General features: G+C 39.7%; 1 protein-coding gene and 3 pseudogenes across 3 annotated transcripts; 3 read left to right on the top strand and 1 right to left on the bottom strand.

Moving 5' to 3' along the window:
• The first annotated feature begins 9,242 nt into the window (after positions 1 to 9,242).
• LOC4333295 (uncharacterized) lies at positions 9,243 to 10,182 on the top strand. Of its 3 annotated transcripts, none has more exons than XM_015774444.3 (2): positions 9,243 to 9,350; positions 9,705 to 10,182. In XM_015774444.3, the coding sequence occupies exon 2, from the start codon at positions 9,722 to 9,724 to the stop codon at positions 9,986 to 9,988; it is 267 nt and encodes an 88-aa protein (XP_015629930.1). In that variant the 5' UTR covers positions 9,243 to 9,350; positions 9,705 to 9,721; the 3' UTR covers positions 9,989 to 10,182. The 3 variants fall into 3 exon arrangements, with proteins under 3 accessions (XP_015629930.1, XP_015629928.1, XP_015629929.1); XM_015774442.3 differs by lacking the exon at positions 9,243 to 9,350 and adding an exon at positions 9,425 to 9,465; XM_015774443.3 differs by lacking the exon at positions 9,243 to 9,350 and adding an exon at positions 9,425 to 9,465 and having other exon boundaries at positions 9,687 to 10,182.
• Positions 10,183 to 10,689: 507 nt separating this feature from the next.
• On the top strand, positions 10,690 to 11,911 carry LOC136355533 (uncharacterized; annotated as a pseudogene).
• A 1,349-nt stretch (positions 11,912 to 13,260) lies between these two features.
• LOC136355656 (uncharacterized) lies at positions 13,261 to 14,379 on the bottom strand (annotated as a pseudogene).
• Positions 14,380 to 16,593: 2,214 nt separating this feature from the next.
• LOC107280415 (uncharacterized) lies at positions 16,594 to 17,089 on the top strand (annotated as a pseudogene).
• The last annotated feature ends 1,162 nt before the right edge of the window (positions 17,090 to 18,251 follow it).

The following is an 18,251-nucleotide window of genomic DNA, read 5'->3' as shown; positions in this document are numbered from 1 at the left end:
AAATGATTGAGACGTTTTTCCGACCGTTTTCATCCCTATGTGTGCATTACAGTGATCTATAATAACCGTATCATACGTTTGGCTGTGTACATCCTCATGGATGAGAGCGGGTTTTTAATCTATTATCAAAAAAAAGTGTATCATAGGTTCTAAATTTGAGACAATATAGATTTTTTCTATTCATTGAGTCAGGAATAATTCTAATACAATTCATGTGTGCAAATGATATACTACCTTAATTTTTCAACTTGACATTTTCGAACATCAACGCATCAGTCTCCGATAGATATATTTGATGATTATTTTATCATATCATATATTTATCAAAGAAAATTATTAAAAATATAACTAGACTTCACGACAAACCTACTAATATCACATTTCATACTTAATAATTTCGTGCATTAATGACTAAAGATTTTGGTGTTTATATGCATGTATATTGCAGGATGTCATCTGTTCTGAATAGAAGAGTTGTCATCTGAAATGTGAAATATAATATATTTAAACTTAAAGACACTTTCCAGTCATACTGGTGAGCCCCAAACGAGTCTCATATGAATATATTTGATCATTATTTTATCATATCATTTATTTCACGAAAGGATATTATTAAAATTATAACTACACAACACGACAAATCTATAAAACTTTACTTAAATCTATAAAACTTTACTTAAATGATGGATAAAAAACTCATAAATTTGATATATTACTATAGAACTCAAAAGTGTGGTCGCATAAAGTAAAAATGATCAATAGTGTGGTTTTGTGAAACTTGATGGCCATAATACCGGGGTCATGTGCCATGTGCCAAAATCCATGTGGTTTCTTAACTTGGACCATAATAAGTAGGGTATTATGAAATTTACTCTTAAATATATAACTATACCCCACGACAAATATACTAATGTACCTTTCCTACTCAATAATTTTGGACATTAATGATTTAAGATTTTGATGTTTGAATGTGTGCATTGTAGGATGCCATATGTTCCAAGCACAAACCCTCCTCTGAAATGTAAAACATTAATCATGTGATATGAACTTAGTAAACCCTCCTCTTCAACACTTTTAATTTTTTTCCCTATAGATTACCCTTGGATGTGAAAAAATTGTTTTTGACACTTCCAAAAATATTTCTATAGATTGCCTCTAATGTGAAAAAAAATGCTTTAACACTTTCAATTTTTTCTATTGAAATAAATTTGTAAAATATAATAATATTTTTATGATATTTTGATAATACCACGCAAATATATGTATACCTTTTTTCCCTTTTTAAATTATTTGAAAAATATTGATAGTCAAATTTTTAATGTATGACCAAATCTTATCATAAATGTAAAACTAGTTAGGTTGCCTATGCAATTGTGCCATTAGCACCCATACAAAACTATCTAAATATTTTTACACATGATTTTCTTTAAACTATGTCAAATAGTCATCTCATGGTCTTAGGATTTTAACAAATTGAACCTTATCATCACCGGGTTTTTAATTTTACAGTTTTTAGAAGTCACCAGCTACCACCCCTCTTTACTTTTGCCCAGACCGCTACGGCTTATACTCATTCTGTTTGGGACCTTTAAAAAAGATAAAATTCGATCCATAGCATGCAAAAAAAGTCCGGTACCAAAAAATAGCATAACAAATTTTCCATTTCGACCAGAAGCATAAGCCATCGGTTTTCCTTCTATACATAGTACTTCCGTCACATTTTGAGCTAACCGTGTTAGATTAGAGTAGAAAATTTTATCCTCGGACTGATTTACCCTTTGTTTTTCTCCAACATGACTAGGTCGAACCACCTGCCAGCCACTGCCGTCATCTCCTCTCTGCACCTTGGAAGCAGCAGCAGCCGCTATCGACCAAACCGCAACATCTCACAGCCCCCCTGTGCGGATTAGCTACGCGCAGTAGAGCAACCCGCGAGCAACCGCTGTTGTCGACCAAGTCACCGCGCTTTGCAGCCGCACATGGTTGAGCCACCTACAAGGCCACCGCTTTGATGGCCTTGACCACGAGAGCACCACCCGGAGGCGAGGCGAAGGAGACAAAGTCCTTGGGGCGCTACCCAAGGACCAGCAATAGAGACGAGTGTGCCAGCGTTGGCAAGGTGGGTCAAAGACGTAGAGGGCGTAGTCGCGGAGAGGTGGTGCCTAGACCAGTAGACCTGTGGGCGGAGACAGAGCTGGCGGTGCCATCGGGAGTGGCGGGGGCGAAGGGCCAGTGGGGTACAGGGCTATATAGAGAGGAGTAAGGGTAAATTAGTCTTTCTTCATCCCAACTCACATATTTGGATGGAAAATATGACAGAAGTGCTATGTATCAAAGGAAAAGCTGAAGGCCTGTGCTTCTGGTCAAAGTGGGAAATTTGTTGTGCTATTTTTTGGTAGATTTTTTTTATGTGCTATGGATCGAATTTTCTCTTTAAAATCTGGACCTTTTTTTTAGAATCCATTATGTCATCGGGTTAGTTCCATCAAACACCAGCACCCTAATCTTTTATGGCCTGTCAGTTGCCCCGTACCCATTTTATTGTTATTGGAATTTTAAAAATTAAACCTGATCATCGTATGGGTTCCTTGTTTTACTTTGTAGAAATCCCGTCAATATCAACCACCACCACCATACACCTTTATGGCCTACCCGCTGCCCCTACTCTTTACCATCATTAGGATTCCAAATATCAAACCTAATCATCATTGGGGTTCTACCCGTTACCTGCCTTCTTTATTGTCATGTGCCACCTCTCGGCTCACTGTCCCATGGCAACTATTGTCTCCTTTCTCCTTTGTTGCCTATCCACTTGGCCGCCGCCATGTCATTTCTCAATTTTCTACTAAATTTTAATTAATCTTATTTTTGGATATTTCTAGATTGTATTTTGATATGGACTCTTTTTGGTACAGTCTTTACTGATTTATTTTTTATTATATTTTTGTTTGGAACGTTAATGATCATTTTAAAATTTATTTGGAATTCATATTGAAAATCCATTTTCAGAATTTACTTTATTTTGTATTCCGAATTCTAATTAATCTCGTATTGTGTTTTACATATGGACACTTCTTTCAATATTCATTATATTTATTTTGAATTTTAATTAATTTCTAAATTGTGTTCCTACTAAAATTATTTCTATTTTTCTCCGGCTAATGTTGGAATTTCTAACCTCAATGGCGAATGTGATGTCTGCTTTCTTAATTTTAATTAATCACGTATATTGTTCTACATTAACTCTTCTTTCTATATTCATTATTATTTTTCGTTCTATTAATTTCTAAATTGTATTCCTACTCGAACCTTTTATTTTTCATTTTGTCCTCTTAATGTGGGTATTTCTAGCCTTCACAGCGAACGTGCTACATCTTTCAAGCATATCTTGTTAATTTCTAAATTGTATTTCTACTTGAACTCTTTTTTTCTTTTTATATTATCAATGTGAGAATTTCTAGCCTTCAAAATGGGCGTGGTGCCTTCTTTATGAATTTTAATTAATCCTGTATCATCTAATTGAACACTTCTTTAAATATGCATTATATTCTAAGATGTATTTCTACTTGAACTTTTTTATCCAATTAATGTGGGATTTCTTGCCTCCATAGTGAACGTGGTGCCTCCTTTCAAAGTTGTCTTAATAATATAATGTGGGGACACCCAATTTAGGCTTGGTGCCTCGAAAATCCACTCGTGATCGTCCAGGATTTCGATCACGCACAGATTGATATACTGAACAGCTTTCGATTATTTATACAAATTTGTTTATACAGGCTAATTATACCACTGTTAAAGGGTGAAAAGATCCAAACTAATACATCCTTATTTGAAATACAAGAAAATTCAAAGTGCTAAACTATTAAACTCCTAAACTCTTCAACTACTAAAACTACAGCTAATAAAGTCCAAAGAATTCAAAGAACTCCACAGGCAAAAGCTCGAGTGTAGACTAGCCTAGACAAACTTGTCGTTGCCATAGACCTCGCTTCCTTCTGATCTCCTTGTTAGCACGTTTCCTCTATATGTCAAATTATGCAAGGGTGAGTACTTGTGTACTCAGCAAGACATATTATAAATAATTAAAGGTGAAGAGATATGAATAAATAAAACAATAATGAATTAAAGGAATAATAAAAACCATAAATCATTTTTATCCTCAACAATTTAATTTTTAAAACTACTTATACTTCAGGAGTAGGAATCACCCTGATGACACAACTCCAGAACCAGGAGTACGGCACATTCGAATGATTTAATTCATCTCTGCAGAGACTGTCTAGCTTTACCCACACGATGCTCACAGCTAGCTGGGCTGAGAACAACAGAGCCGTTCGAAGGTCCCACTTACTACTAGTTACTGCACGAGTGGGATATTGATCCGTCCTAGCAGTCGGGCACTTGCTGGGCCTAAGCAAGGCTACTTGGTCGCTGCTTTCACGGGTTCCACCGTTGTGAACCATGCCCCCAACCTCCTTACACATGCGTTCACCCCAATCCTGCTCCTAGTGAGCCAACCAACAGTCTTTCATATAGTGGGACAATGTATTAGGCTAAGTCCAATTACTTGATCGTGTGGATGGACGCAACTATGTCATTTCCATGGTATAAGGGGGTAATTATAATCCGGTTAAACCACCCAAAACTTTCCAAACTCCCCACACCAACAAACTTCATCATATATTAACATTCATAATCACAACATTCACAATCTCAATTCATAAATGCCCATTTTAACCGGATTCCTAAGTTTGTAAAGTTGTTTGAAAAATAAACCACATAAAATGATCTCAAATGCACCTTTTCAATAACCTCATGTAATAATGCTAGGCATTAATAATTACCACAATGTTATTCTGAAGTATAACATCTACCCATGAGATGTTAAAAGAGTAAATACCATGCATCAAATTTAAATATGATGATTATATCAAGGTTTCTATATGATCAAAATTTTAGTTATGTCTTGCTTGCGCCTCGAGATTTCCCACGGCTTCAGCGTAGCCATCTAGGTCCACGTCAGCTCCTTGGATGACGATAGAACTTGTTGTATGGTCTAACTTACGGATACGAAAAGATAGCAAATAAAGCCTATAAGCAAATTGCTACAAAAGAAACGATAAAGCCAAGAAATAAATAAAATTGGAGTGAGGCGAGAGGAAAAAGGAAAGGGGTTTAAAATAAACTTTTAACTTAAAGAAGAAAAGAGAGGTGATGCTTTCTATAGGTTGGAAATTGAATAAAATCGAAGAAAGGATAATTTTGGATAGGTGGGGTTTATTTGGTGGATTGGTTTCTAGTCGGTGCTAGAGTAGGATAGCACGACGGCTAGATATTTGGAGTGGTTAGCCGATGCTAAGGTTGGTAGCATAACGGCTAAATATTGGCTCGTCTAGTCGATGCTACAGTTAAGTAGCACAACGGCTAGTGAGTTAGGAGATTTGTGTGGAGCGGAACAGTGTTACTCTGCAGTCGTGAGTGACAACAGAGCGGCTAGGGTCGCACATAGCTCAAGGACTAGTGTGCGGCGTGCTTGTGGAGGTTGAGGGAGTAGTGAGGCTCCGACCACGGTACGCGTTGAGGCGTGGGGTGCGAAGAGCGACACTTCGACCTTAGGATTAGGTTATACCGGGTTTTACGACCAACGGTTTGACATCGGGGTTTGAGACCATGCGAATGTCTCCATGGAAGGCGTAAAATTCCATCGGCGGAATTTTAGTGGCTAAGAGATGGTATGGGAATGATTTAGAAATAAAAAGGGGTATTTAAATATATCAAAGGAATTTAAATTCAAAAGGGGGTTTTAAAATAGATTAAAGAAATAAAATTTAAAATGGTAAAGAAAAGGGTATTTGAAGAAATTAAAGGATAATTAAAATTTAAAAAGTTTTTAAATAAAACAAGAAATTTAAAATTAAAGGGATGTAAAGTAAATCAAATAAATTTAAAATAACTTTTAAAGGTTAATTAAAATAATTTAAAATTAGAAAGTAAATAAATAAATAAGGAATTTTTTTAAATAAAGAATTTAAATGAAATTTTAAAATAGGAAATTTGGTATCAAAATGAAGAGTTTGAAATTAGAAGAATTTAGCTCAAAGAATTTCTGGAATTGAATCTTTGGTTTATGAGATATGGATCCCTAAAATTTGAAATTGAAATAAAAAGAAAAGGATTACTTTATCAGAGGTGGGGCCCACAGGTCAGTCTTCTCCCTCTTTCTTCTTTTCTTCTTCTTCCTCTTCCTCGTATCGGCACAGAGGAGAGGGAGACAGAGGAAGGGCGGCAAGGGGCGGGGTGCTCCGGTGGCCGACGGCGCTCGATGGCGGCGGTGGTCGGAGGAGGCGCTGGGAAGGGAAAAGGCGGCGGCCGGCGATGGGGAGGCAAGGACGGCGGCCGACGGTGGAGAAGGGCAAAGGGGAACGGCGGCCAGCCAGAAATGGAGGATTTGAGGAGAGAGGGAGAGAGGGAACTCCGATTTGGATGAGGGAAAAATGGAAGGGGTCGCCGGATTTTATAGGCGGCAAAGGCGGTGGAGGAGGGAAAACCGGCGATGGCACGGCACGATGTCGGTTGGAATGCGGAGAGGCGGCGCCAAGCGTCGGCTTCCGATTGGCGGCAAAGGGGCGGCTCGGTAGTCGGCGTCGGCTTGCGGCGGCGCGTGGCGAGTGACGCGGCGCGGCGTTGTGCGGCGGCGGCGAAGACGGTGGGCGACGGCGGCTTAACAGCGGCGGCGGAGGAATAGCGGTGGCGGCCGTGAAAAGGCGATGGCGGCGGCGGCTGTGGGGGCGCCACGGGGCGGGATGGCAGCAGACGGCGTGGGCGGCGCGGCAAGGTGGCGTCGTCGGATTAGCTGGGCGGCGGCGGCGCCCATGGTGGCGCGGTGGTGGCGGCGCCCACTGGAGGAGGAGGAGGCGGTTCGGCCTGGCTGGGCCGCGCTAAGTGGGCCGGCTCGGCTGGTCCGGCGGCCCGAGAGGAGGGAGGAAGGGAAGGAAAAGAAAAGGGGAATGGGCCAAATGGGAGTTTGGCCCAAATTGAATAGGAAGTTTTGATAATTTATGTAGAGGGTTTTGAATGGAATTCAAAGGAGATGAAAAATCAAAGGATGGATGGATGGATGTAGAATTTTTGAATCTTGGTCAAGGAATTAAATCTAAGGAATTTTGAATGGAGGGTTTTAAATAAATTTTAAAGGAGATAAAATTTAAAAGAGAAACGCTTGAGGGTCTTTTGAACTTTATAAGAAGAATATAAAGTTTTTTTAAAGCAAAAAGGAGTTTAAAATATTTTTAAAATAAAATCAAATATATTTATTTTGAAATATAAATTTTGAAAAGGATAAAAATAAAGATGCTCCAATTTTAAAAGAATTCAAATAAGGACCAAAAGTAAAACTTGTCACGAAAGATTTAAAAATCATACGGGAAGGAAAGGTAATAATTTAACTTCAAACTTTGGATAAATTTGGGATGGTGGCAAAAATAGATGGAGGTAAATAACTAAGATTTTAGCCTCCAAAATATGTGGTATGGATTCCCGGTGAATTATTTGTGGCTAAAGGAAGTTGGATTTTAAATAGAAGGGATAAGTTTCTTAGCACAAGAGCAATCATTTAAATATTTATGATAATATTATTCTTGTTCCAAGAATGTGATCAAGTCATAGAAATCAAATTGGTGGATGAATCAAAATAGGAACTTGACCACAGAATATTTTGGATCGATTAAAAGGAGACAAAGGTTTAGATAGGGGTTGATCCAGAATAAAATCTAACAGAAAGGGAGTTATACTGGTTTAGCCCCAAAGATAAAAATGGTTAATGGGATATAACAGAGAGTCGGGTCAATCAGGGAAATATTGGCCCAAACTAAATAGTAGACTTTGAAATCTTGAATGGATAATTTGGAGGAACGGGATTTCAAAGGGGAAATATTTGTGGGAGTATAGATCTGGACTCGGAAGTATATTTGGATGGAATTTCTATAGGAACAGAATTGGTGGTAGATTGATAAACTCTAAGGGATGGGTATGCTGACTTAGGGAGATTGAAAAGGATATTTTATGGGCTATGGGAATATTTAGGTGGAGATCCAAAGGAAAGGTATTGGTTCTGGGAAAAATAACAATTGGTATTTGTGGAGGTTGAAGATGTTCAGGAATGGAATTCAAAGGAAATATAATATAGAGCCAAAGTCAGAGATTAAAGAAAATAAATAGAGAGGTTTTGTAAAATTTAAAAGAGAGCGATTAACTTTGCAAATAAAGTTTTAAATCCAAGTTAAAAGAGATTAACAGAAGGTAAGATCACTTCAACAGAAGAATCAAGAAGAGTACAACTAAAATATTTCGCAAAAATTTTTCTCTGAAAATTTGAGTCCGTTACATATAATCGATACATATATTTTACTGGATATAGTAGTTTTCTTCATTAATTATGTCCGTGCAATTTTGATAGGAGAATTAGTAGTTTTCTTCATTAATTATGTCCGGGCAATTTTGATAGGAGAATTCGATAATAGTACATGTTAAATGGTGGGATGCCTTAAAGAGAAGGAAATTTCATAAAATATTTCACTGGATTATGTTTATATTTGGCTCCTTTGGAACGCCAGATTTTAAAAACACGGGAATAAAAAAATAGGAATAATCATACCCTATAGAATCCTATAGAGTTCTAAAACACATGAATACTAAATTTCCTTCCTTTGGTTCGCAGGAAGTAAATAATGAACTTGCTTGTAATAGAGAGAAACTGGAGACATAAAGGAAGAGAGTGCATTGGACTTGTCAAAAGAAAAATAACCTCATGTTTCTTTTTCTTTGGAAATGGGGTTAAATGAGGTCAATCCATATGAAATTTGGCATCATATTCCTTTACTGCGAAGAGCTTCATAGGAAAACTTCCCTAAAGATTTAAATCTTATGGAATTCCTTCGATCCAAAGGAACTCTAACATCAGGCTTGCATGACAATACCTATTTACATCCAGAGGCAGTTAGTTTTAAGATCTGAACGTTTCTAAAATAGGAGCTGTAATTATATACTCGGTAATTCTGCTAGCTCGGTTGGCATTGCGGTTCAGAAAATTCATAAAATTCTGCCGCCTTCTTTTATTTCCTCACTTTATCGCTGCAATAAAGGCCCATTTGGCATCATCGGCGTACTGGAAGCTGCAGAAAGCGAGACAGTTGGCTCTGCAGTATTGGCAGGGCAGGCTGACAGCTCATCTTCTCAGAGGATCCGATGAAGTTGTCACCAGGGCATTCTTCCTTTCGTGCTGAGAGCAAATTAAAGCAAAGCATATCTCTCTGCATATATATATATATATACTCCCACCTCACGAAGCAAAGGTAATTTCCCCTCTTTTTTTTTTTTTTACATCTCCTGTGTGTATAAAAGAAGCCTTGAAGGTCACAGCCCAAAGGAAGAAGGGAAGAAACATATCGTCATCAGATTAATCTCAATGTTTGTTTTCTTCTTTTCTCCATTCCGTTATTTCCATTTTTTTCTTCTCTGCTCATAGTAGTCCTTTGAGAACCTGTAAGATATTGCACATACTGCTCACCAGAGCAGTGAGAATTTTCTCTATTCATTTGCTCGAGTTCTGCTTCAGAAAACACTGTTCTGTTTGATACACATAAAAAAATATTCTTCTCTTCTTGTAAAACTAGCGAAACAACGTGCAGTTCATCTTGTTATTCCAGCTCCAGCTAGCGTCTCCATGGGTTCCAAGAAGGATGCCCAAACCTGGGCAGACCAGTGGGGCTCATCTGGTGGCGACGGAAGCTTCAAGAAAGGAGGAGGAGGAGGAGGCAGCAGCGGGAACAGCGAGAAGAAGACGGTGGCCGGCAACGTGAAGGCCGCGGCGTCGGAGGGCCTCGTGAAGGCGAAGGCGGCGGCGCTGGTCGGAGCGCACAAGGTGAAGTCCGGGACGAGCAGTGGCATCAAGTGGGTCAAGGGCCAGTACCAGAAGAGGGCTGGAAAGTGATTGGATTTCTGATGCGTTTGCCTGGTTGCTATGCCATCGTCTCACTAGCTGTTGCTCCTTTAGCTTGAAGCATTGAAGAAAGTATCGACCAGAGACGGGAGGTTATGTCTTTGGCGCTATTCATTTGGATGATCTTGTGAGCAATTAATTAAACTGTTGCTGATTTTAATACAAGAGAGTGTCTTTTGGTGCAACGATTTTTGTTCGATTATATTAAGGTTGACGTTGTTAATAGTGTATTCTCTAACTTAATCCTTACAAGTTGGCTTACACATGAAACCTATCTCGTATCAACCCCCACCCCCACCCCCCCTAAAAAAAAAGAAACATGGAGGTGGGCGTCCGGCAAGGGTGAGGCGGCCGAGCGTCTCCTTGACCTGCCGAAGGTGAAGGGTGTCACGAATAAACCATGCCATGGTGTGTTCCGGGCGTGTGTGCCATGTGCGTGTGTAAGCAGTCAAGGCGTGGGCGTACGTTGCGGGACCGCGGTGGCTCACGAACGAGTGCAGGCCGGGTTGTGGGATTTCAGGCGTGGGTGTGCGTGAAGGTAGCAAACGCGGGTGTGTGGGCACTGCGTCGCCGTTGTGTATAAAGCTGCAGTAGATGATGTGTTTGGTGTGGTGTGTGTCTTTGCTATCAAAAATAGCCAAGAAATAGGCGTTCATCCCCGCAAAATAAGTTTGTTTTTAGTGCTACTGTTCTTCTTCCTCATGTGTGTGATGAGGGAGTGACTCCTGGGCAACGCCAACATTTGGTATTAGAGCAGGTTAGATGAAGATTGGAGACAGCTCGAACTCTGGTGCCGCCGTGGAGCGCGTCATCGCCAACTCCGGTGCCGTGGAGCTGCCGTTGCTGACTAGGACCAACTACCATGAGTGGTCCTTGGTCATGCGGGTGAGCTTGGAGGCGCTGGGGCTGTGGGACACGGTGGAGAAGGACAAGCTCGAGCATCGTGAGGACAGGCAAGCGTTGGCGGCCATCCTGCGTGGCGTGCCATCGGAGGTGAAGGTCGGGCTCGCTGTGAAGAAGTCGCGAAAGAGGCGCGGGCTGCAGTGGAGAAGATGAGGGTCGGCGATGATCGCGCGAAGTCCGCCAGCATGCAACGTCTCTTGAAAGAGTTCAAGAACGTCGCGTTCCATGATGGGGAGTCCGTTGACGACTTCGCGATGCACATCAATGGGCTTGTCGCTAGCCTGGCGCAAGCATGGCGAGGCAATGGAGGACAGCCATGTGGTGAAGAAGATCCTTGCGCGTGGTCCCCAATAAGATGAAGCAGGTCGCGGTGGTGATCGAAATGTTTACGGACTTCAACACCACGTCCGTGGAGGAGGTCATCGGCTGGCTACGCATGGCGGAGGATGCCGACGTTGAAGAAGTTGCGCATGGTGTTGAGTGGCTGCTCCTCACCGAGGAGTAGTGGGAGGCGCGTTGGTGTCGGCACAACAGCAAGGAGAGGGCGCGCGGCGGTGACGCACGCCGTGTCAATAGCGAGAAGGGTGCTGGCCGTAGCGGCGGCCATGACAAGGATGACGACGACGCGAGCAGCATGAGCTCGAGTGCTAGCAAGCATCACAGAGGAAGGTGCTTCGACTGCGGTGTTCGTGGCCACCTTGCCAAGGACTGCATGGAACCGAAGATGGAGAGGGCCGTCCTCACGGACGTTGACGACGAGCCGGGGCTTTTGTAGGTCAGGACGTATGGAGGTGTTGTGGTTTAGGGGAGTTTGCTAGGAATAAACCACGCCATAGTGTGTTCTGGGCGTGTGTGTCGCGTGTGGTAGTTCGTGTGCATGTGTAAGCAGTCAAGACACGGGCATACGTTGTGGAGCGCGGCACAAGCTCCCCATGGCGGACCGGGTCCAGGGCCTGTTCGGGCTTTTTAGGGCCCTGGTGTGAAACTAAACATAGATGCCCTTATCATACTATATAATAAAATTTAATAGATACATATACTTTACATATATATGAATTATTGCCAAACAGATTTAAATTGCATTTGGAAATAATATCTATATAGAAAACATTGTACATGTTACCTTAAAAATTCCAAATATTTCTAGATGTGATGTCATTGATAATGTTACAAATATCAACTTCATCCAATAATTTCTTCTCAATGCATAAAGATCTCAAATAGTTCTTCAATAATTTCAACTTCAAAAAGCTTCTTTCAGCTGATGCCACTATCACGATCAATGCAAATAAGAGATAATAAACAACAGAAATATTAGGGTAACAATCTGCATCTCTAACGAACTCAAAAATCTCCATGGCAAACATCAGTCTATCTGGCAAAGTAAAAAATTAGATCATTTAACTCAACATCAAATGAACCCCGTAGAGAGAAAATTAGATCATTTAACTCAACATCAAATTTAGCTCAACTCAAACACAACTAAAAAATTAGATCATTTAACTCAACATCAAATGAACCCCGTAGAGAGAAAATTTCTGCAAATTTAGCGCAACTGTCTTTTAGTTCAACTCCATCCAATAACTTCAAGACAATGGAACTCATTAAAAACACAATTATGCTTTTGAATTCTTGGAGTTCTTCAAATCTAGCTTTCAGTGAAGTGATTTCCATGTCAACCATAAAACAAAAAAGTGTTGAACTTCAAAAGCCCTCTCAACTTGCAAATTTACTTCATCACTCAATTTCATCAAGCTGTCTCTTTCTGGGTTCATGACACTTTACTAGAAATGATGCATTTACACCCATTTCAGATGCAATATCTTTGGCTATGATCAAACTAGAAGCAAACACCTCATTTATGTACTTGTGAAAGTAAATCATTATGCCTTTTATTTGTTGCAAGGTGGACTCAATGCACGTGGATGGTGACTGCAATTTCTTGCTCACAGTGTTAACAACAAATAAAATGCCATGCAAAATAATCATACCAAGTATAAACTTAAAGGTACCAACTACCTCAAATAAATTTTGCGCATCACTCTTATGATTGGGTTCAACATCATTAGATTCCCTTAAGTACAACAAAGCTGATCTTATCTCAGGAGCTTAATATCTAATAGCTTTAACACTTTTGATTCGACTCTCCCATCGAGTATTGCACAATGACTTCACTGTTAAACTTGGAACATGTTCAAGCAAAACTTTCCATCTTTTGGTTGAACCAGAAAATAACACATATATCAGTTGCACAATTCCAAAAAAATGAAATAGCTTTAGCACAAGATTTAGCCATATCAGAGATAGTGAGATTAAGACTATGGCAAGCGCATGGCATATACAAAGCTCTTGGATTAATATTAAGCAATTAATCGTCTTTGCACCCCCCCCTTGTGTTTTCCTTTCATGTTAGAGCCATTATCATAGCCTTGACCTCTAATATCATCATACTAAAACCAAAGGACTTGATGGAATCAACCAATACATCGAAAAGCCCTGAACCGGATGTATCATCCACCTTCAAAAAAACCCATAAAATACTCCTCTAATGTTATTTTGTCACATGACATATTAACACATTGGACCAACAAAGTCATTTTGACTCACATCTGGGGTGCAATCAAGGATAATAGAGAAATATTTTGCCTCTTTAACCATCTTTATGATAGCTTTTGTGATATCAGAAGCCAAGAAAGAAACCAACTTATTCTGTATTTTATGACTAAGATAATGATAATGTATCTCATTATTCTGAATACGTCTAAGATGATCTTGCATCACCAAGTCAAACTCTACAACCATCTCATTACATGCTAAGAAATTGCCATTCTGATGATTGTAAATTGCTCATTGGATCTTCTAAAAGCCAAATTACGTTTACCAAGAAATTTGACAATAGCAATTATTCTTAGTAAAACTTGTCGTATACGTTCTTTCTCCTTAGTAATTTGTTGTTGCAAATCTTTGTCAATTGTTTCATTTTTCCTCAATCTAGCTCTCAATTCATTCCAAGAGGTCATGTTGGTGATATGCTTGACACTAGCTTTATGTTCTTTTAGTCTTTCACTAATATGCCTCCAATCTCTAAACCCATCATGTTCAAGTGAACTCTTGCAATTTCTAGAGTTGAAAATCTTACAACAAAAGCAAATTACTCTATCAACATGCTTTGAGTAAGCCAACCATTTTCCATCATGAACCTTCTCGTTGCTCATTTTTCTAGAAAAAAGAGCATATGGGAAATGTGTTAAGTTATCATCCAAAGGGAATTCAATATTTTCTTCTCTTATTGGCCCCTTCTCCACTAATATGTCCCTAGCTTTATGATCAAGTTTATCCCAATTTCTTGGATCATACATATCGACAGTAAAAACTAGTTGTTCATCAACACTAGCAAATTCTGTAGCAGGTGAATTAAATATGTTCTCATGATCACTTTCATTAGTACCATCCTCATTGCCCTCGTCTTCAATGTCCATGTCACTTGCTTCCTCCACAACAACATAGACAATTCAGCTAGGTTCCTTGACATGCCATTGTTACCCCTTAAAAATTTGTCCATTGTCCCCTTTTGGGATTCTATTAAGACTTCCACCTTTAGTTTTTTTCCTTTTCTTACTACTTGATGCATACTTTCTCGACGACATGGCCTGATAGTTTTAAAAAATTAACATTATTACAGTGATTTAACTCATATAAATTACACTACACAATTACAAATCTAAATTTAAAATCTTACCACTAGTTTCCGACGGGCAACGTTCAGTAATTAGTAATCCGTACTCGAGGGCAAGAAGGAGCGGGCAGCAGTTCCGGTGCCTCCAGAAATAATTCACGCTGCATATGCATTCAACGACGGAGAGATGAGGACGATTCAATATTTCGATTGATTATATTCAAACAGAATTACAGCAACAAACAGTCAAACAATCTAGCTAGGCACCTAGGCCCTGCTCTGCTCACTTTGTGTAATGGACTCAAATTTTACGGGAAATTTTTTTGCAAAATATTTCAAGTCATGCTCTTCTCGATTCTTCCTTTGAGTAATCTCACTTTTGATCTTTTCTTTGACGTGGATCTAAACTTTATTTAAAAAGCTTTCTTTAAAACCCCTTTTTAATTTCATAAAAACCTTTTCATTTATTTTATTTAATCTCTAACTTTGGCTCTAGATTATATTTCCTTTGGATCCATTCCCAAACATCTCCAACATCCACAAATATCGTTTCAATTCCCGCTCAACCATCTCTAGAGCACATAAAATATCAATCTCTCTAGAGTTAATACCTTCTCATTTAGAGCTTACCATACTATCACCAAATCCAGTTTTATCTTCCATCAAATACTTCCCCTTTGATCTCTACACAAACACATGAAATACCAATTCTTATTTTTCCCCAGAACCAATACCTTTCCTTTGGATCTCCACCTAAATATTCCCATAGTCCATAAAATATCCTTTTCAATCTCCCTGAGTCAATATACCTATCCTTTAGAAGTATATCAATCTACCACAAATTTCATTCCTGTAGAAATTCCTGTCCACATATACTTCTGAATCCAGTTCTACACTCCCACCAATATTTCCCCTTTGAAATCCCCATTTTTCTTATACAATGCCTTTCATAAACCCCTTTGAAATTCCCAAAATTCTCCTATTCTGATCAAGCCGCCAATTTGATTCCTATTGCTTGATCACATTCTTGGCACAAGAATAATATTATCACAAATATTTGAATGATTGTTCTTGTGCTAAGAAACCTATTTTCAATCCCTTCCATTTAAAATCCAACTTCCTTTAGCCAACAAATGTTTCACCCAGAAATCCGTACCACATATATTGGGGCTAAAGTCCTATTTGCTTCTCTTCCATCTATTTTGCCACCATCCTAAATTTATCCAAAGTTAGAAGTTAAATTATTGCCTTTCCTTCCCGTTTGATTTTTAAATCTTTCATGACAAGTTTTACATTTAGTTCTTATTTGAATTCTATTAGAATTGGAGCATTTCTATCCTTTATAAAGTTTATACTTCAAAATAGATATCTTTGATTTTATTTAAAAAATATTTCAAACTTCTTTTTGCTTTAAAAACTTTATATTTAAATTCTTTTTATAAAATTCAAAAGACCCTCAAGCATTTTTCTTTTAAATTTTAACTCTTTTAAAATCTATTTAAACTCTCCATTCAAAATTCCCCTAGTTTTTAATTCCTTTGAATCCTATTCAAATTCCTTGTCCAAGTTCAAAAAGTCCACAACCATCCATCCTTTAGTTTTCATCCCCTTTGAATTCCAATCAAAATCCTCCACACAAAATTCCTTTAGACTCCTATTCATTTTGGGCCGAAATTCCTTAATTCGGCCCAGTCGGCACAAGTCTATTTTGCTTCCCTCCCCTTTTCTGTGGCGCCGCCGCCGCCACCTTGCCTAGCCAATCCGCCGCCGCCACCTTGCCCAGCCAATCCGCCGCTGCCACGCGTCGTCGAAAGCCGTCGCCGCCAACGAAATCGCCAATGTCGGCCAATCCGACGAGGCCACCCGGCGCCGCTTCTCTGCATTTAAATCGAAGCACGCCGTGCCGTCGCCGGTTTCTCTTCTATCCACCGCCTCTCGCCGCCTATAAAAGGAAGACGAAGTTCCCTCTTCCTCCCTACACAAACCGAGCTGCTCAAGCTCTCTCTCTTTCTCTCCCATGTCCGGCCATTGGTGCCACCGGCCGATCTCCCTCAACGGAGCTTCGCAAGCCAAACCCTTGCGCCACCAACTCCGCCTCGCCGAGGTGGTTCCATTTTTCCTATTTCCCCTCTCCTTTAGCCACTGCCACAAGCACTACCGGCACCACCATAGCCGGCCGGAGCTGAGCTCTTGTTGCCGCTGTTCCGGCCATCCTCTTTTCTCCCTTTGCCTTCCACCGACCTCCCCGGATGTGCAGCGAGCGGGAACACGCTTGACCGCCACCGTCGAGGCCGTTCAACCACCGAAGCACTGGCGCCCTGTCCCTCTTCCTCTCTGTTGTTGCTCGGGAGAAGAAACAGAAGAAAGGAGAGAAGAACGGGAGGAAGAAGAGACATATGACAAGTGGGCCCCCCTGCACAGTAACTTTTCTCTTTTATTTGATTTTAATTCAATTTCAATCTTTAGACACCCATATCTTTCCAACCACAAATCCAATCCCAGTGAGACTTTGACCTAAATTCATATAATTTCAAACTCTTCGTTTTGATACCAAATTTCCTATTTTTAAAATTTTATTTAAAATTCTTTATTTAAAAAAACCTTTTACTTATTTATTTATTTACTTTCTAATTTTAAATTATTTTAATTAACATTTAAAAATTATTTTAAATTTATTTGATTTACTTTACATCCCTTTAATTTTAAATTTCTTGTTTTATTTAAAAACCTTTTTTTAAATTTTAATTATCCTTTAATTTCTTTAAATACCCTTTTTATTTCTAAACCACTCATATAACATCCTTTAGCCACCAAAAAAAGCCACTGTGGGAATTTCATACCTCTCATGGGGACGCTCGAATGGTTGAGGACCTCGACGTTGAACCAAGGGTCGTGAAACCCGGCATAAGCTAATCCTAAGGTCGAAGTGTTGCTTTTCGCATCCCATGCCTCAACGCGTATAGTGGTCGGAGCCTCACTACTCCCTCGACCTCCACAGCACGTCGCACACTAGCTTTCGGGCTCTGTGCGATCCAAGCCGCTCTGCTGCTACTCACTGCTGTAGGGTAAAACTTTCCGCCCCACAATCCTGCATAAACCTTCCTAACTCTTTAGTCGTTGTGCCGCTTGATTGTAGCATCGACTAGACGAGCCGATATTTAGCTGGCATGCTACCTAGCCTTAGCATCGGCTAACCAACTCCAAATATCTAGCCGTCGTGCTACCCTACCCTAGCACCGACTAGAAACCAAATCCACCAAATAAACCCCACCTATCCAAAATTATCCTTTCTTCGATTTTATTCAATTTTCAACCTATAGAAACCATCACCTCTCTTTTATTTTCAAATTAAAAGTTATCTTGAATCATTCCTTTTTCCTCTCGCTTCGCTCCAATTTTATTCCATGGTTTTATTGTTTCTTTTTAGCAAATTGCTTATAGGTTTTATTTGCCATCTTTTCGTATTCATACGTTAGACCGTATAGCAAGTTTTATCAGCATCCAAGGAGCTGATGTGGACCCAGATGGCTACGCTGAAGCCGCGGGAAATCTTAAGGCGCAAGGCAAGACATAATTAAAATTTTGATCATATAGAAACCTTAATATAATCTTCATATTTAAATTTGATGCATGATATTTGCTCTTTTAACATCTCATGGGTAGATGTTAAATGCT

The sequence above is a fragment of the Oryza sativa genome, chromosome 3 (genome assembly GCF_034140825.1).
Source record: "Oryza sativa Japonica Group chromosome 3, ASM3414082v1".
Classification (NCBI taxonomy): domain Eukaryota; kingdom Viridiplantae; phylum Streptophyta; class Magnoliopsida; order Poales; family Poaceae; genus Oryza; species Oryza sativa.
This window is presented reverse-complemented; position numbering and strand designations above follow the sequence as displayed.